This window comes from Convolutriloba macropyga, chromosome 2 (assembly GCF_964194025.1).
Source record: "Convolutriloba macropyga chromosome 2, txConMacr16.3, whole genome shotgun sequence".
Taxonomy (NCBI): Eukaryota; Metazoa; Xenacoelomorpha; order Acoela; family Convolutidae; genus Convolutriloba; species Convolutriloba macropyga.
Genome location: NC_134469.1, coordinates 58545086 through 58569462, shown reverse-complemented (window position 1 = coordinate 58569462; position 24377 = coordinate 58545086). Strand labels below are relative to the sequence as shown.

At 33.5% G+C, this 24377-nt stretch overlaps 1 protein-coding gene across 1 annotated transcript; it reads right to left on the bottom strand.

Annotated features, from left to right (window-relative positions):
• Positions 1-446: 446 nt before the first annotated feature.
• On the bottom strand, positions 447-16514 carry LOC142334946 (tRNA (cytosine(72)-C(5))-methyltransferase NSUN6-like). The gene is made up of 4 exons (XM_075383274.1): positions 16231-16514; positions 14643-14753; positions 7451-7841; positions 447-1093 (listed from the first exon to the last, which is right to left on the bottom strand). The coding sequence occupies exons 1-4, from the start codon at positions 16512-16514 to the stop codon at positions 539-541; spliced, it is 1341 nt and encodes a 446-aa protein (XP_075239389.1). The 3' UTR covers positions 447-538.
• Positions 16515-24377: the final 7863 nt, after the last annotated feature.

Below are 24377 nucleotides of genomic sequence, written 5' to 3'. Positions count from 1 at the left end.
CTACCAATAGAAACTATGAAGTAACCTATTATAAAACCCTAGAGGAGGTTCCTTGACACCTACGAAAACTCAAAATTGATAAAAATTTTCAAAAAGCTTGAAAAAAATGTGAAAAGTAGTATAAAATTGCGTGTTTTTAGCGGTCGGTTGTTTGAATGTAGCCACGGTGGGGGCGGGGGGGGGGGGGGGGGGGGTGCACCAGGTGGCTGAGGGAGAGGGAGGGGGAGGGGTGGGCAACAGTGGCGTGGGGGGCAAGAGCTCGGTGGGGGGCAATAGTGGGGGTGTCTTCAACGTCTCTTCCGCCCTTCACACCATATGTATGTCTCCAAAACAGTTTGAGCTGAAACAGAGCTGAAAGGCTCTAAGAGCACTTAATGCTCGCTGGGCGCTACCTGTATATCCCGTTGTTGAGGTCGAAAATTCAAAAGCGTCAGACGAAAAATAGGTCAAGCAAAAAATTGCATTAAAAAAAGACCGACAGGACTAATATAATTGCTACAAACTTTGTTTGAGAGCAATTAGTAATGATGGACACAAATTATCTTTTCATGAACTTCGAGACAAAAAATCCAATAGTGTCACTTTCACAAGGATGAAACTTGCAAGATTCAGTTTTTACAGGAGGGAAATATTGCACTTTTCGTAAGTCTTCTGAGTCTGTAAGATCATAGTTTTCGCGGCCACACTTTTCAAAGTTTGGTTCACACTGCGTGAGTTCAAGTTCTTGAGAAAAATTCTCCAAAATCCATTTCACTTGATTTTCATTTTCATCTGCGACCGTTGTACACGTTGAGTAAACAAGAACGCCGCCATGCTTTAACAGTTTTACAGCATTCTTGAGGAACTTTTGCTGGAACGTGTGAAAAATGCCCAATTTGTCCATAACAAAATTTCTCTGAATGTAAGGCCGTTTTCCCAATCCACTACATGGTGCGTCCAGTAGAACTTTGTCGAACATTTCGGGCTTCAATTGAATTGTTTGTGAGTTGTGCTCATTATGAAGAGTTCTGTTCACGAAATCTGATTTTGATGAATCAGCGCAAAAAGCAGAGGCATAGTCGCCAAGATTCCACTCGGTAAAATGATGCGTCATCTGAACATCCCAACATTTATTAGATCACACATATTTCACAATGCAACAGTAAACAGTTTGCAGTATATTTTCAATTTAATTATACCTCAACAGCTTCTTTGCTAGCTTTCTTTAATCAATTAAGAGGTTTTGTTTCAGGATAAAAAAAGCATGGTTCGAAATTGCTGATACAGGTGTGCCAACAAATTCGTTTCTCGTTAATGTTGAGCTTGTTAATGTCGATACTGCACTATGCTTCACTTATTTATTACTCTGGTTTAACCGGGAAATACCAAAGCTGGTCTGTAAATTTTTATAACATTTTAGCCTCAAATTTTTATTAATTTCCAAAATACATTATTTTTTTCAAAGCTGCCCTCTTGACAAAATTTGAATTCCTTGGCACATGCTTCTATCTAACTGCAATTCTCAACAATGTACAAAAATCTACAAGTTTCTAAATAATGCATAACTATGAATCTCGCCACTGCAATGTGCAATCATTTTTGCTGTTTTAATTAGGCAACTACTTTTAGGGTTACCATTGAACAAAGCTTCCGTTGGAAATTCATGAAAATAAAATTCAGGAGGCCAGAGTGAATTCAAATATCCCCTTATTTGCTATTGGCTATCTAACAAATTATTACGGTAACCTCCAATTTCTTTCCAACTGTGACATGCTTTTTTATTTTACAACCCATACACCATCAACGTACAACTACCCAATGGTAAAATCCCAATTTTACCCTAAATTAACAATACTAGGTGAATGTCCAAAAAATCGAGTATACATACTCATACCCGATTTCGTCGCGCTTTTCACGATCCATTTTATAAGATTAGACGTGTAGGCGTGTTTGGGAGCGAGTGACAATAGGCTAATTTAGTTCAAATTTGCTTCAAAATTGGATATATGGGCGTGGATTACATCAGATTATCGACGACTTCAAAAGGAAACCCCAAATTTATCAAAAGAAGCTACATGATGCTAAACTATAACAGCAAGATGAGTTAAGGACTATAATTTAAACGTACTTGGAGTATTTACTCTGCGACTAAAAAATGCCTCTCCTCCCGGAAGAAGAAACACAGGAGAAGGACAGGAGGACATGAAGCACAGAACCCGCAACGCAGAGAGAAAGAAGAGCTCCACTAAAGTAGGAGAGCGTGAAACATTCGAGCCACAACCACCATTACAATATAGTACCATACCACCATCACCACCACCTCCAAATACAGATTTATGAATCCAATGGAAACGACGAAAGAATTGATGTATCTACATTTTCTGTATCAACACTTGTGTTTGAATAGTGAAAACTGGGATCCAGTATTGGTCGCTCGATTCCACAAAACACAAAATTTATTGATATTTGCCTTTTCAGACATTGGCCAGGTAATGAAAACAACTTATGAACAACTAAGCAGCCCTTGCAAACCTATAAAAACAAACAAGGAAGCTCATTAATGTGCGTTTGCACATCAATTTCCGACACCAGCTGATCTACATTTTCGACTTAATTGTCAACCAAATGAAGAGATAACCAAAAATAGATGTTTTAGTTTTAAAAAATCGTTTCAAACCCAAACTACTAATTGAATAACATAATGTCATGCCTCATTACAGCGCTCACACGATCTGCCAGTAAAAAAACTTCGAGAAAAAAAAACAAACAAAATAAGGAAAAAAATTAAATTCAAAAACTCAATATCTAAACGTAAAAGCACCTAGTAAACAACGTCAAAATGCAATAAGATAAAACCTTAACTGCACAATTTTTTTTGTCTTCACAAAACAGCAGATTGGATTTTTCCTTAATGAGACTAGGTAACATGTAAAACGAAAAAATAATGAGGCGAAATTCAAAAATCTATTATCTTTTAAACCAAATAATTTCAAACGTCTTAAAATTCACTAGCTTTTAACAAAAATCATTCTCGATAAATTTACTAAAGTCATTACGAATTTGATAGGGCCTGTATATGGTTAGAGCAAGCCAAAGAAACGGACTAGAGATGCAGAAAAGCTCAAGAAATTACAAACAATCTGCGAAAACACAAATTAATGAAGCCATTAATATCATTAACTATTAACTTCAATTGTTATCTATACTAATTGAGCTCAAATTATACTGAACAATTAAATAAGTTCACTTGAGCCTCATTTGAAAATAATTGGGTTCTGTTATTACGCGAATGTGGTAAATGAAGAGAAAAAAAAACGAATATTGACCACTCACAAAACATGAAAACGCATATTGTCCCACAAGCAAAACATCAGTTACGACAGAATAGGAATAAGAAGATTAATATTTGAATTACAAAAAGTTGGATGGGACCTCTCAATGATGAGAATAAGTTACAAGTTGAAGAAAAGAACAAAAAAATAAAAAAATAAAAAAAGGAAAACGAATATCATAAACTTTCAAACTACTCACTATGAACTGAAAACATAAAGTAATATCATTCATTCATTTCTCAAAAAGAAGCTTATGAGACCTCTCAGCATTTTACCACTACATAAAGAATAAAAAAACAACAAATCAACAAATTCTAAAAAAAATGAGACAAAAGTGTCGAAGCCATTTAAAATTGAACTTTTCAGTACAAACGTCTATTTTCAAATAATTCTTTAACAACAATAGGATTCTTCTCTCTTTAACTATAAGACATCAAAAAACACAAATATGAACAAATATTTCAAAATCACGAAATCTTTGAGAAAACCCGTAGTATCAACAATAAATTCAATAGCTTTCAAAGCAAGTAAAAAAACGCTACATTATGCCTCCATGCGAAAAAAATTCTATTTGTCGTTGACCAGTCTTCAATAAGACATCAAAATAAGACTTCTAATTATGAAAACGATAACAAATACAGGTAAAAACCAAAAATCCTTAGAAAAGTGCGAAAGAAAGTGTCAAAGCCATTTAATCCACAATCTTTTCTGTGAAAACTTTATCCATGATTCTTGTAACGTCTTCTCTGAACCAATGGGAACCATCAAAATCACAATAATGTGATAAGATTCCAAAAGAACAAAAAATTATGAAAAAAATATCCAAAAATAAAAAAATAAATGAAAACTCGTCGCATCGAAGTCATAAAATCAATATATGAATTTCAAACAGCTAACCAAATTAATTTTGTTAAAGTAGAAATGTCGGGGGTCCTGCTATTACAGAGGCTCAGTTAGGGTTCGCAAAAATTAGTTTAAGATCGGCTAACGATCAGAAAAAGAATTTCGGAAAATTATTTTTATAAAATCTTAACACCCATTATTTATATAAAGTCTTAACACCCCTTAACACCCAAAAATTCAGTAAAATCTTAAAAAGAGAATCAAAATTTCAATAAAAATTACGAACACTCAGAGTCGAAGCCAAAAAAGAATGAGCGATTCCTTGAAAGCTTATTTTCCGTTCATTGGCATCATTTGACTGTAAATGAGGTTTGTCATTAACGGAACCTCGATATGAAAGGTGACTATTCTCAAACAAAGTAAAAATTTTTCTAAAAAAACAGGTCTCAAATAGAATTCGAATTTTTTGATAGTAAATTTCCCTGTGAGACCAGAACTAGTCTTTTTAACCGCCTTTCGTCTATTACGAACACCAAATTGATGCATTTTGTAGCGTGAAAGGTAATTTTGAATAAAATTTTTTTAAAATTACGCTAAAAATGGTTATAAGTGAGCCAAATATCCCGTGTTCACATGAAACTTTAAACCTCGATAACTCCTCGAAAAAAAAACGAAATTCAAAGAAATCTTTTTAATTTCTAATTCTACGCTGGACGAGCTTTCTAATGATACCACTCACATTTCTCTACGATGAATATATCGATCGGCTAAAATTGTCTGAACAAAAAACCCCATTTGAATATATAGTTCCTCCCCCACAAGTGGGGTCGGAACAACAAAGATTTGGATCAATTAAGAAGTTACACAATGGAAAACGGATTCATTTGCAGTCACTTCGTTTGAGGACTTTTTAAACCTGACTTCAGAAACAGTAAAGATATTGAGCAAGTGAAAAATCAGACATAGACTGCTCAATGAAGCTCAAGATTTGATTGCGAAACACAATTATTTACTAAAAGCAAATCGTTGTCGTGAAGTGAAAACGAAACGCATGCCACAAATAAACTCCACAAGTAAACCACAAATAAACTTAGTTAATCAGAGTACCTTTGATTATAAAATTATTACAAACCATTTTGGACAAACGATATTTCAAAACCCGAAGGGAGACTAAATAATAGACACGGATCAACAGAATCCGGAAAAAATTTAAAAACTGATCAAATGACAATTGATTTTCTGATTGAATTCCATAAAATTTTTGGGGTTTCGAATATTAGAAATAAGACTTTTTTCTCGCGATTTTGCTTAAAAGCAATGACGATTGTACATGGTCAAAGCTCGAATCAACACAGTCAGCAATTGCAAGAGATCCAAAAGCAGCAATATGATAAAGAAAGGAAGCAAAATTATCCACAATAGAAAAAACATAGCTGGGAGATTGCCAGAAAATAGCCGCAATAGGTTCGCAGATCTGCAGTCTCAAAAAACAGTAAAAAAGGCATACCAAAAGAATTACTTTTTCCATTAAAAGATGAGATGTTATATTTTTGTTAAGAATCTGTATAAGTTATTGCTGTCTTTATTAGCGGCTCTCAAATAACGTTCATTTAGAGTGACACACACTCAATTGGCCTTATCTCTTTGAATTAAAATAAAGTCCCTTTCAAAGTGAGGAAGTCATTTTTGAGAGTGAGATCAGTCACGTATGACCAAACATACCCGGCAGATTGCCGGAAAATAGCCGCCGTTGATTCCAATAACGATTGGGATGAAAGAATAGAAGATATTGAAAAAAAAAGATTTTTGTACAAAAACATTTTTAAGTCCGATTTATTGTGATGGCATTTCGTAGTTGAACATAACGTACTTCTGTTTCTTAGAGCGAGGCTACAGGGGCTACTATCAATACCAATAAGCATTAGAGATGGTAACTAAGACTTATAGGAACGACGTTTAAATAGCGGGCATCTAAAATTGGGCTTTATGGGTTTATCCCGTTTCTACTTCTGACTTCAATTTTTTATACTGACTCTGTTCATTTTCAATTGCTTTGCTGAACAACTGATGTTCAAAATCACTTTTAGCAGAATGAGAGAAGAGAGAAACTAGCCTAGAGAAGTCAAAAAGATATCACGCAAAATGTTGAAAAAGCGGCAAAATGAGGTAAAGCGGAACATTTTTTTATTCGACGAAGTAAAAAAAGGAGCGCTATAATAGCCGGATGAGAAGATGAGGGCGGCTATTAAAAACTTAATCACGCGGATGAACAAAAAATCACTCCACTAAGAGTGAGAAATTAAGTCACGCACGCATTTCAGTTGAAATGGCATGAACGAATGAACAAAAAGAAGAGTTGAAGTGGCTGCGGCGTCATATCGTCGTAACAAAAATCTTGATCAAGGAAAGAAAAACCAAGAGAAGGGCAATAATAGCCCCAGCTATCACTGTGGGGCTATTAATTAAAAATATTTCTACCAAACGGGCTTCAAATTTTTTGTATCAAATCACTGTATTTCTCAAAAACAACTGAAAACGTTAACTTAAGTTTTAGAATCAGAAAGTATTAAAACAACGTTAATCATGATAATGAAAAGAACAAATACAATTCGCAACAAAATAGCCGAAACGGTGTTGAAAATGGTCAAATATTTATTCAAAGTTCAGAAAATTGGACAGTATACAGTCACAAAATAAGACATTATAAAAATCTTCTTAGAAAAATATTAGCAGTTCCCTTAAGGATCTTTAATATTGATGCCAACCACTAGTCCTTCAAAAAAGTAGAAAATATTCTGAAACAATTAAAAAGTGGGGCCAGGCCATCATTGAGCTCTATCATTATTTCAAGAATGCTCGAACAATACATAAACAGCTATAAAAAATTCGAATTGAGGTATCCTTTTTCCTCACAGATAATCCAAATGGCAGCAAATTGGTCACAAATTGTCCAAATATGCCAAAAATGTGTTGCCGAAAATGGGAGTTACAAAAGTGCCGACCTTTTATATTGTGCTTACTTTTTCACAAAAAAATTCTTGAAATTTCTCTTTGTAGTGAAAATCTCGACGCAAAGACCTTCAAAATGATACATAAGTTTGATTGATTATGGAAGACGTAACCGGAAAACGAAACAAGGATCCATACGAGACGACGTTACAACATATTTAAGATTTAAATTACATTCTTGTATGTTTTGTCGATAATCTGAGTACATTGTGGAACGTTACTGGGTCTTTTATACAGGAGGTGCAATTAAATTATTACAATAATTTATCACAAATTATTGGACAAACCTTTTCAACTTTCGAAGGCGTTCGATCAATTGCAATGACTTGACCGGAAAGAAGAACACTGGCTGGCTTCGAAGCAGCCTTGAGTAGATATGCTATGTGACCTGCTTTTCCACCAGGTGCAGCACACATGTCCAAAATCAAGTCACCTACATTGGGATTGAGGATGTGCGCGCAAGTTAAGGACGGGAAATTTTGGGCAAAGAACAGATCCGAAGGTAGCTCACTTAAACTAGGGTGGATCTTTTCTTTCATTTCAATTGCAACTCCTTTGACGTCAGACGCTGCATTAGATCCAAAAAGATCCCCGCGTTCCACAATTAGGACGCCTCGGCCAACATACACAAACTGTTCCGGTGATGCATTCAGTACTTCTTTTTTACATTTTGAGCCCCTAGAATACTTGTACAGTCAAAACTCAAAGAATCAGACCCAATTAGCAAATAATTAGATAAATATTTTTGTTTTTGCAAAATTTAGGCAAAAGAATAATATCATATATGAAGCCAACTAACAACTGCTCAGATGTTATAGATTCAATATCTAAACCGCGTGTTTCAAACATCTTAATTGTTCCGACCCCCACTTCAGTGGGGAGGGAAGAACTATATACTCAAATAAGTTTTTTTGTTCAAACAATTTTGACCGATCGATATATTAATCGTAGAGAGTTGTGAGTGGTATCATTAAAAAGAACGTACATCCTAAAATATGGGAAAAAAAGATTTGTTTGAATTTCGTTTTTTTTTACAGGGAGTTACCGAGGTTTAAAATTTTGTGAATATTTAACAGTTTTCATTCATATTTTCCGTAATTTTTACTAAAATTTGGCAAAATTTTGCTAATATAACTTGAAATAATTTAAAATTTTTAACGGTAGAGTTTTATATTTACCGTTAAAGATAGAAGAGTGTTACTGAATTTTTTCATCAAAAATTGGACAAAATATGTTTTTATGGTCCACTTTGTTTAAGATTGCCAAAAGGGGAGACCTAGAACCCGCTGACACAATCTCTCTAAACTCCAAAAGAGAGCTAGTTGGAACTTGGTGCCCTATAAAAGTCCTCTGGAATTCAAATTTTGCCTCTTTTTTCAAATTTAAATCGATAATTTTACAAAAAGCATAATTGTTTCCTTTAATAATTGAAGTTTTTCAATCATAATTAATCTAATTCGAATTTTTTGGGCTCGCGGTAAAATCAGGGATAGGCTTGATATTAGCATGGATTCCTACAATCAGAAATTTCTTAATTGTTATTTTGATGCCGCCTTTCTTTCAAAATAGCTTGCTTTTGTTTTTTTAATGTTAATTACTGACAAAAAAAATTATTCACGGCTCCATTAAAGACAGCTCGCATTTAGGTCATTAAAAATGAGGCCGATTGAAGATATCGTTTGTTTTCAGAGAACCTAATGGTTTTTATGGATTTGAACAAGAGTTTCAGAGAGGTTGTTCAAGAGGTGTAAGTTTCCATGTACCACGCATTCGGTTGTTACGTAAGGACTCCTATGTCGTTGAATACATTTGTTTTAAGGAAATTTCAGAGATTTTTCTAACTTCTCAATTTTTTAAATATTATTTCTGTAAACTTATAGCTTATTCTCAGCAAATAAAGGTCAAACTTTCTTTAATATAGAATACAAACTAAATTTGAAGCGGATTGTGTTGAAAGAACGGTTTCTTGGTTTTCGCACTACGAGTTTTCATACAAAATTGAGATTTTTGTGCATAATTGCCCATTTTTCCTATTGTTTTTGTTTCTTTGGTAAATTGTCAAATTACTTAACAATCTAACTGAAAAAAGCTCTATAAAAATTGTGCTGAACAAAATTATTGTTTTCTTAACATATGGTTTTAAGGGCTGCGACACCGCTCTCTTGCAGATCTTTTCTTATTTTTGTCATGTATTTGTAGTTGGTTTTTGTTGAATGGCAAAAAATGGGTAATTAAAGGCCTCAGTGGCCAACTATTGATACAACAATTAAATTAATGACTGATATCGATATATAGATAATGGTTTTTTCGACTTAAAATATTTTCAAAAAAAAAATGTAAAAGTATTCGTCAACTTATCCCTTTTTGGTCTGGTTTGCTTTTTTTCGTTTATTACGATGTTGTGCCATTTTCGTACTGTAGCCTCATTATTGCGGTTAATATCACAAAGTCAACGGCTTCAACACTGCGGTTTTGTAGAGTTGTTTGTGAAAATATTTATTTCAGCTTGTATTTAACGTTAATTTATAGTCATATGACATAGTCTCTCTTATAGTAGGCGCAATTAGTTTTCAAAGCAATGGCAAGATAAACTGTCTACTCTTTTAGTCGAAAGCTAGTGTTGGCTATGAATTCAGAACATTTTAAGAAAAGACAATAGATTTCTGAGATTCGCTAATCTTTTTTTTCTGTTAACTTGTAGCTTAGCATCTCTATAGACAAGACACATCCCGTATCTAATGAACTACAATTTGCTCTTTATAACGCTTTTATTTTCCTCAAATGGTCTTTGTTCTTGGTGCAACCAGTTTTTGTAAAATATTCAAGATTTCTGCATACTCTTCCATTTTTTGTAGGTTTTTATTCTCTTTTCAAAGTATCACAAAAAGGGGCGGTCATCTGCTCATTTGACAAAAAACGCAATCAAAAGTTTTCACTGTTTTTAGTGAACAGCTTAAAGTTTAATTGGCTGGGACATCGTTTTTTCCAATTCTTTCAAGCATTTTTTTCTTTTTCCCTGTATTTGTCGTCCGCTTTTTAAACGTTTGACACATCCTGAACAATGAAAGGCCTGAATCTCTCTTTATAGAGGTATAAAAAAATCTGTCAATGATTTCTTTTGATGCATGTTTCGAATCAGTTTGCCATTAATTCTTTTAAAAAAAAGCAAGGTTTCATTAAACTTTGACCCATTTGCTCATTTCTTGTGGACTTGTTACCAGGTCGCATTGAGAAAAAATCCCATATTTTTCTCTAAAGAAGTAGAGTTTAATCTTCTTTAGTATAAGTTTTATCTGATGCCATTTTGATTTGGTTATGAATAGTTTTCAAAAAATGGACAAAGAGTTTTGGTCGTAATTCATATCTGTAATTATTTGATTTTCATCGCCGTCTGTTCTGGTAGTCATGTTATGGCAGTCACAGGTCTCATCGGCCCTCTAAGGTAGATTGATTTATTCATTTAGTAGTTTGTTGAACGATATGTTGATGTGTTAATTTTTTTTTATCTCTTCCTCATTTGGTAGACAATTAAGAGAAAATGTAGATGAGCGGGGTAGGAACTTTATGTGCAAACGCACATTGCCGAGCCTCCTTGTTTTAAGTAACTTCACAGATCACAATATCAAGTTAAAATTTGGGGCTTATATGATCAGTATGTCTCACCCCTTATTCCACGCCTATAATATTTACAAAAGAAACAAGGAGAGTGCGTTCGCAACCATCTCATAAATAAACATGAAAAGGTAATATTTTTCCATCAAGGAAACACGTCCTGCTTTATCCGCTGTAATTATAGTCAAGTAACATTACAATCACAAAAATGACCACCTTATGCGTGAATATTACCACTCTTTTTCATTGAAAAACTAGACAATTCGAGTTGACAAACAATCTGAAAAAAGGTCAATTAATTTCATTTTTTATTTTTAATTGTTGTACGGCCTCCAAAACGAAGACGCGAAGAAGATTTCATTGAAAAGTCAAGATGAAAGATCCTCAGTATTCGAAGTAAATGAAGTAACCGTCGGGCAAAATCATGTTCTCATTGGCGAAAGGCGAATAGCTTTCATAAATTCTGTAAGTTTTTGAAAGGTTGTAGATGTTTGAAATTATCAAACTCCCACATGTGTTCAAACTCAACAAAGACTAAAGTGAACGGGTCGGAAAAGCAAAATCTAAAAACTGGTAAAGATGTGGGAAACTGAAAAACTGAGCTCCAAATCGGACAAAAGCTTTAAACTTCCATCCCAGAAAAATGGTTACAATTGAACAAACAAGGCTGCTGATTTTTTTATACCAAACTAACCAAGGCAGCATGAGGAAACTCGAAATATATATAGATGATCAGATAGAAAAAATAGATTTTACATTATATTAAAAATTTGAAGTTCACAGCAGCCGTTGAGAGCAATCGCCAGTCGAAGAAAAACTAAAACACTAGCCATAGGAAAATGCTTCAGAAAACTATATACGAGCAAGTTTTGAGAATAAACAAGATACAAATTCAGTGCAAAAAGTGTTTGAAAAAGATAAGTGGCAAATTCTTTGCAACGTCAAAGGAAATAAAAAAACCTACACTTCGTTACAAAAAGATATGCATGTAATTATTAGATTATTTATCATTCCTTGAAACCTGACAGCCGTATAAAAACGCAGCAAAATGTGGTAACATTTTAACCTGAAAATCTCAATTTTAAACTCAAGAGAAGTGCTTGCAAACGTTTTGCTTTCAAAACTAACAATTGAGCTCTTTATATCATTGTCATAAACTTGCCGAAATTAAACTAACTTTCAACACAAACTTTCAAATTAAAAAGCTATTGTCCATAATTTTTCCAAGAAGCTAAGCTTTAAGATTTCGCTCATTTTTTGTTATGAAAAGTTTGAAAATTTAATCTTCAGTTAGAAACCATTTGGAGTAAAAACTATCAAAAATTTCTGAAAAAGATTGACCAAAGAATATATAAGCGGCCTTGGCGGTGTTTAAAAACGAGAAAAAGGGAAATCTTTGAGTCCGGTTTTTCCTCAAGAAATCAAAATCTAAAAAGCATTCTCCGAGGGTATATTCAGTTTTTGCGAGGTATTCAATGACACTTCTGATTCTGTCAAAAAATATCTAACGGTTGAAATTGACAGAACAAAGAACGTAAAGCCCTCATAATTTTCGTATCCCTGATATCTCATAATGGAGCAACGTTAATATAAGTTGAGCGATTTTTGACTGCAAACACTTCATATGTGCAAACGGATATCCGTTATTGTTCCGACCCACTTGTGGGGGGGGGGGGGGAGGAACTATATACTCAAATGGGTTTTTTTTTTGTTCAGTCAATTTTGGCCGATCGATATACTCATCGTAGAGAAATGTGAGTGGTATCATTAAAAGCTCGTCCAGCGTAAAATTGAAAATTAAAAAGATTTTTTCGAATTTCGTATTTTTCGAGGAGTTATCGAGGTTTAAAATTTTGTGTGCTGACAAAACTTTTAGCATGATTTTGTTCAATTTAGCGTAATTTTTGTTCAAATTAAGGCTTTTCTATAAATTTTTTTTACAAAATTACATTTCATGCTAGAGAAAGAGACATTTTTGTGTTACCAGTAGATCAATAAAAAGGCTAGTTCTGGTCTCGTGAGGAAGTTTACTATAAAAAAACTCGATTTCAATTTGAGAGCTTTTTTTTAGAAAATTTGTCCTATTTATTATTGTCATTTAGTCACTTAGAGACTTGCCATTTTCATATTGAGGTTCCATTAATGACAAACTTTATGTACAGTCAAATGGTACCCAATGAAAGAAAAATCGTTTTTAAGGCATCTCTCTTGTCGTTTTTGTCTTCGACTCTGATTTTTCGAAACTTTTAATGAAATTTTGATTTTCTTTTTGAGATTTTACTTTATTTTGGGAGTCCTATTGCACAGACCTGCCAACTGAAAATTCATTTGGCTTTCTTACGTGCAATAGGTAAACCTATATAGTGCTTTGAGTGGACAGCTAAGGGCTGTCAAGACTTTAAAAAATAATTTTTCAAAAACTTTTTTCGATTAACCAATTTTAAACTAATTTTCATGAATAGTAAGTCAGTCTCAGTAATGACATGAACCCCTTCCTTTTTCCTGCAATCAAATTTGATCTGGTAAGCGGTTTTATCTGCTAACTATCCGTTTTAGGACTTCGATAACACAAGTTTTCATAATTTCAAAAAAAATATTTGTGTTTTTTTTTGTAATTTTGTTACCTTTTGAAATCTTATCTCATTATCTTCGTGTTGGCTGTCCCTATTGGCTTAAAATAGACGTCCGAGGGATCATAGATAACGTTTTCAGAGAAAAGATTATGGTTTAAATGGCTTCGACACTTTCTTCTCAAATTTCTGCTGCACTTTTTGGTTTTTGCTTGTTTTTGTTGTTGTTTTCAAAGTCATAGGACTTATTGTGGTGTCTTATTAATAACATGTTGATGACAAACATCCATTTCTTCCCATCAAGGAATATAGTAAGGTATTTTTTTTACTTCCGTTGAAAGCTATTGAATTTAACGTCGTTGAAATAACGGGTTTTCTAAAAAACTTCGCATTTTTTTGTATTTGTTCATACTAGTTGACTTTTTGAAGTCATATTGTTAAAAAAGAAGAACCCCATTGCTGCTTAAAATTTATATGGGATTAGAAAATTTTTAACCACAAATTTCGTTTTTTATTGGCTTCGACACTTTTTTTGCTCAAATTATTTTGAGTTTGCTATTTTTGCCATTTAATTCTTCAAGTAGTCGTGAAATGCTGACTAGTCCTATAGGCTTCTTACTGAGGATTGAATGATTGATGTTGCTCAATGTACTCAGTTTTTAGCGAATAGTATCAAAGTTTACGATATTGTTCGTTCTCAAACATTTTTTATACTTTTCAGTTTTTGTTCTTTTCGTCAGCTTGTAATTTAATCTCATCATTGAGAGGTTCCATCCAATTTCTTGTAATTCAAAAAGTATCTTGTCGTAACTCATGCTTTGTTTGTTGGACATTCTGAGTGGTCAATATTTGTGTTTCTTTTTCTCTTCTTTTATCACATTCGCTGAAAAAATTTTGTTTAAGCTCATTTTGGTGCTTGTTTTTTCTCTTAGTCTTTTTATTGGCAGATCTTGTGAGCGCTTTAATGAGCCATGGTATTTTGCAATTCAATTAGTAGTTCGGTTTGGTAACGATTTTTTAAAACTCAAACATCTATTTTTAATTATCTCATAATTAGGTTGAAAATTAAGTCAAAAATGTAGATGATGTCGGGTCGGAACATCATGTGCCAACGCACATTAACGCGCATCCTTGTTTGTTGACTAAAATCAAACAGCAAGCACATTTTCTGTCCAAAAAATAGTTATTTTTTTCTTCACTCAACTTTTCAATGTTTTCACCCAATTTTGCTGTTCCTTAGATCTCTTATTTGTTGTATTTTTCTGACATCAATTGGGAATCACTCCTCGCAACATACCTTGAAGTTGCTCCAGTGATGTCGGCGAACACCAACACATTCTCACCTACCGAAGCATTTCCATCAATCGCAATTACACCAGGACAGAATACATCCGCTCCTCTCAGCACTCCAATGGCAAATGTTTCCATACAAACTAAGGCTCATGCATTCTTTGGATTTCTTCAGATAATCCCCCCGGCAGTTCTTAATTCTTGCCGATACTCCTAATTATATCAACACTTTCAAAGAAAATGGTGGAAAACAAGAACACCGTCATATTTTCTGTACCAAATTCAATTGTTTCAGGCATTCTAGAATGATACGATCAGCGCTACAAAAAGCTCGTGAAATGAATATATTTTTTTTGAAATTTTTCGAAACACTGGCGAAACTGCGAGAAAGGTTCGATAAGAAGCAAAACGCACCTGCCAATTATGCAACTATGTCCTTATTTTCAGTTTTATTTTAAAAACTTCAAACGCATAAACAACACAGCATTTTGAGTTCTAATTTGTTGGTAGTAAAGAAACCTAGCATGTTTCATCAAAATTTCTGTCACATTTCACAAATTTTGCAGAAATTTTTTATGCTTCCGTAAAAGCTGCTTCAATATCGCTCGAGACATATCAATGGCGTTCAAATGCGAAATACACGCTTCTCATTCCAGTACTTCTCACTCCTTTCCTTGTTTTCTTGAAATTGCTAACGATTTTTGATTTATGCACAGGAGCATTACACTGTTTTTTTTTCTCAAAATTTTGAAGTCAAAATCATCAGAAAATGTAATAATGATATAGAATTCTATAAGCTGGTCTTTTTATTCCGTTTTTTCCGTCATCATCCTTCCTTCTTTTTAATAGTTAACTTCATTCTTTCTTAGCAGATGCCAATTTTTCATTCGGGTTCAACAATCAGCTCTGTAATTCTTCAAATACTTCGATTGAATTTCTTTAAGTATGTACTGCTATTTCCACTGCGTTTCAAAACTGGGGTCAGAAAAGTTACGGAACGTTATACCTTTGTTTGAAAAAAGCAAAATAACCCTGCTCAATTTTAAGGAAGCTGACTTGCAAGAAATTTTGCAACTGACAGGGATGAGTTGAAATAATGGAGAAAAAATTTTACGTATCTACTCTACTGTTGTACTGCTGAACAAAACCGGTATCCAACACATAAAATACTAGTGAAACGCATGATGATGATTTATTACAAAAAACTACAATGCCACCGCTAAAGGTCTTCAATCGGTGTTTTTTGGGTCTTAAATTTATTGAGTATTTTATTTAGGGGTGAAGTCAGGAAAAGTTGAAGCATCTTTTACGTATACAATGATTAGCAATAGAGGTCCCAAATAGTAACTTCTGTAATTACGTTAATTATACACAGTACGCCATACATTAGGCAACGAGTGCGTGCGAGTACCGGCAAACCGCTACTCAGTACAGGGCATCTCGTGCTTTGTTGGAGTCAGTCTTCGGGCTACTTAAATATAAATTTCTTTTCAAACTATCAAGTCTGTTTGATAAAAATCTTCATTTAGGCTCTACTTCTACTTATTGAGTTTTTTTTTTTGGGGGGGGGGGGGGAGTCGAGGAAACAGTTCCCTGCGTTTCCACAATCTGCTCCCACCACTACACTCCTCTCTATAGATTGTTCACGAATGCAACCGTCGCTATAGCCGTGCTTTCCCGAAAGAAGAGCTTCATGGTAAATAATGATGACTTCTTCGAGTAAAGGATGAAATTCAACAGAGAATTTTTCACCCACTGTGGCTTTCACGTCATTCAATATCTTCTCCGAAGATTTGTCGATATCCAATAAATTAACTCGCAGTGTAGAATAACGAGGAGCAATTTGGAAGCCTGAAAATTCTGCAACTTCATACGTCATCTGAAACGATTTTAAAGCCAGAACTGTGTACCAATTTATGAGAAACATTGAAATTAAATTGAATTTTGATTATGAACAGACTTATTGGATTATTTGAATGCACCTATTAATCAGGCACACATATTACAAAAAAACGTCCAGAAGAGTTACGCAAACGACCCAAAGAAGGAAAGTAACCTCTCTACAGTTATTGAAAAAAATGACAAATGGATATATAGATTACACGAGCAAAAAACAAATCCTCGAAAATAACTGTAGACAAAAATAAAGGTGGAAAAACAGAAACTAATTTACAACAATTTAACCAGGGCACAAAAATTAGCAGAAAAGACGTTGTTTATTGTTCCAAATTTGTCTATGTTATTGAAACAATGAATACGTATGACACGAGAAAATGAATATCTAGCTGGTGCAAACTTCAAATCACCGTTTCGCAAACTGTACTGAAGTTTCACTCAAGCCCCTCGAAATTACAAAGAGAAAAATACTCATCTATCGATCGATCTATCATGAATTGATAAAAATAGAGAATTCTTTCAACCGTCTCAACAAACCTCAATCAAGACAAGCCTCATTGTCTGATCACAATATCAATTCTGACAAACAAGAGATCTAAACCAGATGCTGAATGGATAGACAAGAAACTTTAAACAAATCGTTAAAAACTCTAGTACATTCGAAAAAAAATTGTTCCCAAAATAATACCAATTTTCTGTTTCAATTTATTAAACTAAATTATATAAAACTACAGGTGTCTTGAGCTTCACAACACAAGCAGAGCACAGCACAAACCAGAAACTTACCGCAAACTTGTGATTAATTTAAGCTAGTAGATATATCTTGCATCTCACAGTAAAAGAGCACATTGTAAAAGAAGAAATTAAAAAGCGCTATTATGAAAACCAGTAACTTGTCACAAACTTTTGGTTAGCATCCACCAAAATTGACTATGCACGAAAAAAAATCTTAACTTGCATGAATTCGATTCAGGCGAACTGTCATGTCACCAGTAAGAAGCATAACTGGGGAAATTGAAAAAATAAGAGAAAAATACAGAGAAGTAGTCGAAATCAATTCAAGTTCTCTCAAATTTTTCACAAAAATTATTTATGTATCAAAATATCAGCAAAAAGTTTCCAAGTCACTCAAACCAATTTGAACACGAAGTCAATAGCTGATATAACAGTAGCCTCAAAACACATGAATACGCTAAGCAGAGTCACAACACCTACCAAATGCCAAATCAAATAAAACGCCTACAAAATACCTTGAAAATCTAGTCAGCCCTGAACGACAAATATGATAAAAATAATTGAGTATAACCTAAAAAACTGTCGAAAAAAAGCACAGCGGCATTTTTGCAGACCTATCTTTCCCGCTCTCTCGAAAAAATAAGATATGAACAAAAATCCAGAGCACACTTTTCCACCTACTCAGTAGGTTGACCGTTACACTGCTTCCACCTGTTTCAAATAGATTCCATCCATATTATCAATAAGAAAGACGCGCAAACCATACTCCCCCTCGAGTCGTAAAGAGAGAAAAAATTTGCGTTATTCAGAGCTGTACAAATCAATATGTCAAAACCGTCTTCACAGCGAAGTCCTATCTCCGACGCTAACCAAACTCAATTGCATTATTATCTACCTGATATATTTGACAGGTTACATGACAATTTACCCATTGCCATTATACCCAATGCCAAAATACCCAATGCCATTATACCCAATTCACATTGATATTTTCGTTCCATAATCCGAGTACTAATTAGCAGAAAATAGCTCTTACACGTATAATTTAACAAGCGGATAATTTAATCCCATGTTCGGTTGTGATAGTTTCATAGCAAGTCCCACGGGCCGCTGAGGCATGGCCATGGCCATTAAGCATAATAATTTAATCACTAGTTCGGTGGTGTAATTTAATCACCTATAAGAGAACTAATTCAATGACATAACTGAACACGGCGGACTGTTATTGGAAATATTGCTTTCAAGAAGCATAACCGTTGAAAAAAATTCTAGATAATAGTTGCTGTTTTGCAAATTTAATACGCAATTGATAGATTATTCGTGATAACAAATGGTTTAATCAGAGCAAAGTGTAAAATTTCGAAAAATTACCCGACAGAATAGGAAAAACTATTTCTTTGCAAGATGATTTAGCCGGAATTTGAGAGTCCCAAATAAAATCTCAGAAGGATATTATGAAGAAAACAATTTGACGAAATTTCAGATCCAATCCATTAGCATGACTAAATTGAAGAAACGAACACAACACGTTTCGAAAACAATTAAGCTGTGGAAAGGCAAGATTTTCTCAAAATGACTCGGAACACAGAACTAAATTTTTGGGCAAAATTCAAAATGCAAAAAAAGCGAAATGATAATGAGTTACGGAGGCTGTCAACTATAGTTACCGGCCTCCGTAATTCATTATCATTTCGAACATTGCCTTTGCTAAACTTTTTTAATTCATCAAGTATTGCATCAAAAAATTTGTAGTTTACTTCAAAAACGCTCTGATTAGCTCTGCGTAGAACAAAGGACCGGAATAATTAAAACTTGTCTGAAGCAAAGACGACAGGAATAACTAGAATATGGGAAAATTTATCGCCGAACTGCGAGAGTCAGATCAATTGCAGATAGCAAACAATCGACAAACTTGTTTCTAAAAATTTTGAAACATAGCAGTACAAGTCCTGAATTACAATTCAAAGAATTGAACAAACAGCAGACAAAAATTCAGCCCCATTAAAAGAGCAGCCTCTGATAAGGACCAAGTCATAAACCGAGACGTCCACGAAAGTAAACAGAATACTACAAAAATCTAAAAACCAATTTATTTCCTTTCAAATTTAGAGATATATAACCAAAGTTATTATGTCAAACATCGTCAACTTCGAAAGACCTTTACACAATGGTGGCTTAGAAAGCAAACGCCAACTTTGTAGAAAACCACTGAGAGACGAAGTAAAAGGATAACAAACCTTTAGCAAAAACCTGTTTTTACTATAGATTTCATTGCAAATAAGTAACATCAAAATCACTGAATTACGCCAAAAAACCTGAAATTTTGATTTTTTTAACCGTTAATTAAAGATAGAAAGCGTATATCAACTTAAAATAAAACAATAAAATAAAGTACGTAAATAAAGTTGCAAGCAGACAAAAATGAAAAAATTTAAACGAATGGTCTCAAAGCCAATAAAAAAATTAGCAAACTGAATACCCTAAATGGAATATGCCTAATTAGCTAGCAAATGAGAATGGAGGGACCGAAGAGAAAAAAACAAAAGGCAAAATTCAAAAAACCGTAAACATTTTTCAGAAGTAGTAGTGTCAAAATCGTTAAACCTGTTAGCTATGCATGAAATAAATAAATAGAATCAAACATGGCCAGTTAGAGAACCTACTAACAAATAGATCAAAGAAAACAACAACCAGAGGTCCCAAAATCCAAAAAAAAATCGAAAACAAGCTGTGTCAAACTCCCAAAAACCTTCAGCTTTGAAAAGAAAAAATAGATTAACTCGAAAATGCTAAAAAAAAAGGCCAATAGGATCTATCATTAATGAGACGAAAAGACAGAAAAACCAGCAAACGATAAACGGCAAAATCCATAAAAAATAAAATATAAACTTTATGAACGCAAGTCATGTTAAAGTCGTGAAAAGCGTAAGATATGAATCAAAATCTTCCAATTGATTCAAAGTTTGACTCAAAAGGATGCTACTTAGAGCTGTCCAGAATGAAGCTGAGTAATAGAAATATAAAAAGCGATTTGAAGAAAAACCAAAAATATCGTTATTTTTTTTAAAACAAGTAATGTCAAATTCATTAAAACGGTTCGATTTCTATTCAAATCATGAGAAAATGAAGAGAACACAGCAAAAACGGAAGGCAAACTGCCGAATGTGAAAAAAGAAAAAAATCGCTCTCAAAAAATCTGTTTAAACATCGTTTTCACAATGGCTTTTAAAGCAGTTTGAAAAAATGTCACGCCTTTTAATCACTGGCTTTTCGTTCCTGTTACGAGATTAAAATCACTATTTCGCAATTGACTTCTCATTGACAAAAAAGTAAAAAAACATAGCAAGACAAGTCCTGACGTACAATTCAAAAAATTTTCATTGACTTAAAAAAAACTAGACCTAGAACGAACTATGAGTGAATCGGGAAAACCATTTCTAAAAAAACATCAAAAAAATAAAAGAAAAAACAAAATCAATGTCCAAATGCCGCATGTGCGCAAAAAACCACCAGCCAGTAATGAAAATTTGGTTCAAACAAACAACTAGGCGTAGAATGAACTATGAATAGATTGGGAAAACTATTTAGAAAAAAAATCCGATCGAAAAAATTGAAACAGAAAATCATGAAAAAATCAAAAATCAACAAAAAACCACCAGCGAGAAAGCGAATATTTGTTCAAACACCGTTTTTTAACTCTACTAAAAATTTAGAGCGAAGAAATTTCACGCTGCAAAACCACTCCCTTTTTAGCTCCACTTCCTGTTTCGGTGTGACCAAAATCACTACTCCAAATTGACTTCAAAAATCATGAAAATGTGTTAACAGATCTTAAAAACATAGCCGGAAGAATTCCGGAAACAACTCGAAGGAGAAAAATGCCCATACTTATGACTAAACAACTAGAACAACTATTGTGAACCCTGAACCTCCAGAAATGCCATAAAAATTTTAAGGAAGAATAGAATCGGCATTCAAAAATAAATTGAACAAAAAGAACTAGAAAAACTTAATGACTTTTTTTAATAGTAAAAGGAAACATAAAGCCGAAAAAACTCCTTCGCAATTAGAGTAATGAAAAGCTCGCAAACACAATGGGCCAGTCATAATAGGTTAAGAAACTTGCCTAAGAACAAAAGCTTTAAATTTTCAACTTTTCTGTCAATTTTCCTAACAAAAAATGATTGATACCAGGAAAACTTTAGTCAGTTGGTAACTGAAATATCCTTAAATAAAAAGCTTCTATTCAAATCCCACTTAAAGCATCAAAACAAATAACAGGCAAAAAATCTTTAAATTTCGTCTAAAAATCAGCAAAACCGATTAAAAACCTCCAAATTAGCATTAAACTCAAATTATCTTATTGAAAACTTCAATTCCTATAAGAAACAAGCCTACAACTAATACAATATCATAATCAAACCTATAACCATCAAAAAATTTCGCTCGCTTAAAGAAAATTGTTCACACATCAATTTCTCGCTCTCTCAAAAACAGCGGTATGAACAAAAACCACTCTCTTTTCGCTCCGTTCTTCACTTTTGTTCAGTACCAAAATCACTCCAAAATTTTTCACGTGTTTCAATTCCGGCTTCAAAATTCACTCCTATAAATTGATTATAAAAAAGGACTTCTACAATACTCCTCTTCGAGTCGTAAAAAAGACAGCGCCCCTATACAATTCAAAAATCATGTTGTACTCTTATGCACTTTGTATAGCTCAGAAAATTCAACAAAGTTACTATTTGAAGCGAAAATCAAGGCAGTTTCCATATTGCACTTTTCAAAGTTAACCTAAAACGGAAACTAATTGCGCTCAAACGTGAGAAAAGGCTTTTTTCGGCGTAATTACGATCCAAATATCTAAAATCCACTTTGAAATGAAGCCAATTATTTACTTAACTTAATTCAAGATACCTTTTAGTTAAAGTATTTACTGCAATGAGAGCAGCTTGTAAATTGACCTCAGATTATACACCAAACCATATTCACTACATGCCAAATTTTATCTCACCAACTAAACTGGATGTTTATTTTACAAGGTAATTTAAAAGTAAGTCGAGCCGGCTTAATTCACAAAAAGCAATCGCTTCTACTCCAAAGAGCACTTGAGTGCGCTTCCAAAGGATGTAGAAGCTAGTTACCGCTAACATGAAGCATCTACTTTCAAGACCACCATTTTGTGGCGGCAACCAGGAAAAAAAATCCGATCGAAAAAATTTAAAAAACAGAAAATCAGCTTTGAAAAGAAAAAATAGATTAACTCGAGAAAGCTAAATAAAATGGCCAATAGGATCTATCATTAATGAGACGAAAAGACAGAAAAACCAGCAAACGATAAACGGCAAAATCCATAAAAAATAAAATATAAACTTTTTGAACGCAAGTCATGCTAAAGTCGTGAAAAGCGTAAGATATGAATCAAAATCTTCCAATTGATTCAAAGTTTGACTGAAAAGGATGCTACTTAGAGCTGTCCACAATGAAGCTGAGTAATAGAAATATAAAAAAGCGGTTTGAAGAAAAACCAAAAATATCGTTATTTTTTTTAAAACAAGTAATATCAAATTCATTAAAACGGTTCGATTTCTATTCAAATCATGAGAAAATGAAGAGAACACAGCAAAAATAGAAGGCAAACTGCCGAATGTGAAAAAAGAAAAAAATCGCTCTCAAAAAATCTGTTTAAACATCGTTTTCACAATGGCTTTTAAAGCAGTTTGAAAAAATGTCACGCCTTTTAATCACTGGCTTTTCGTTCCTGTTACTACGAGATTAAAATCACTATTTCGCAATTGACTTCTCATTGACAAAAAAGTAAAAAAACATAGCAAGACAAGTCCTGACGTACAATTCAAAAAATTTTCATTGACTTAAAAAAAACTAGACCTAGAACGAACTATGAGTGAATCGGGAAAACCATTTCTAAAAAAACATCAAAAAAATAAAAGAAAAAACAAAATCAACGTCGAAATGCCGCATGTGCGCAAAAAACCACCAGCCAGAAGAGCAAATTTGCTTCAAACAAACAACTAGGCGTAGAATGAACTATGAATAGATTGGGAAAACCATTTAGAAAAAAAATCCGATCAAAAAATTGAAACAGAAAATCATGAAAAAATCAAAAATCAACAAAAAACCACCAGCGAGAAAGCCAATATTTGTTCAAACACCGTTTTTTAACTCTACTGAAAATTTAGAGCGAAGAAATTTCACGCTGCAAAACCACTCCCTTTTTCGCTCCACTTCCTGTTTCGGTGTGACCAAAATCACTACTCCAAATTGACTTCAAAAATCATGAAAATGTGTGAACAGATCTTAAAAACATAGCCGGAAGAATTCCGGAAACGACTCGAAGGAGAAAAATGCCCATACTTATGACTAAACAACTAGAACAACTATTGTGAACCCTGAACCTCCAGAAATGCCATAAAAATTTTAAGGAAGAATAGAATCGGCATTCAAAAACAAATTGAACAAAAAGAACTAGAAAAACTTAATGACTTTTTTAAATAGTAAAAGGAAACATAAAGCCGAAAAAATTCCTTCGCAATTAGAGTAATGAAAAGCTCGCAAACACAATGGGCCAGTCATAATAGGTTAAGAAACTTGCCTAAGAACAAAAGCTTTAAAATTTCTCAACTTTTCTGTCAATTTTCCTAACAAAAAATGATTGATACCAGGAAAACTTTAGTCAGTTGGTAACTGAACTATCCTTAAGTAAAAAAACTTCTATTCAAATCCCACTTAAAGCATCAAAACAAATAACAGGCAAAAAATCATTAAATTTCGTCTAAAAATCAGCAAAACCGATTAAAAACCTCGAAATTAGCATTAAACTCAAATTATCTACTTGAAACCTTCAATTCCTATAAAAAACAAGCTTACAACTAATACAATATCATAATCAAACCTATAACCATCAAAAAATTTCGCTCGCTTAGAGAAAATTGTTCACACATCAATTTCTCGCTCTCTCAAAAACAGCGGTATGAACAAAAACCACTCTCTTTTCGCTCCGCTCTTCACTTTTGTTCAGTACCAAAATCACTCCAAAACTTTTCACGTGTTTCATTTCCGGCTTCAAAAAGCACTCCTATAAATTGATTTT

Excerpts from the sequence above, each read along its gene's own strand:
- LOC142334946 (XM_075383274.1), bottom strand. The coding sequence starts at position 16,514 with ATGACGTATGAAGTTGCAGAATTTTCAGGCTTCCAAATTGCTCCTCGT. Across the intron at positions 14,754-16,230 it reads GGAGCAGATTGTGGAAACGC|AGTGCTGAGAGGAGCGGATG; the intron begins AGGGAACTGTTT and ends ATTTGCCATTGG. Across the intron at positions 1,094-7,450 it reads CGCCTTCGAAAGTTGAAAAG|ATGACGCATCATTTTACCGA; the intron begins GTTTGTCCAATA and ends TGGGATGTTCAG.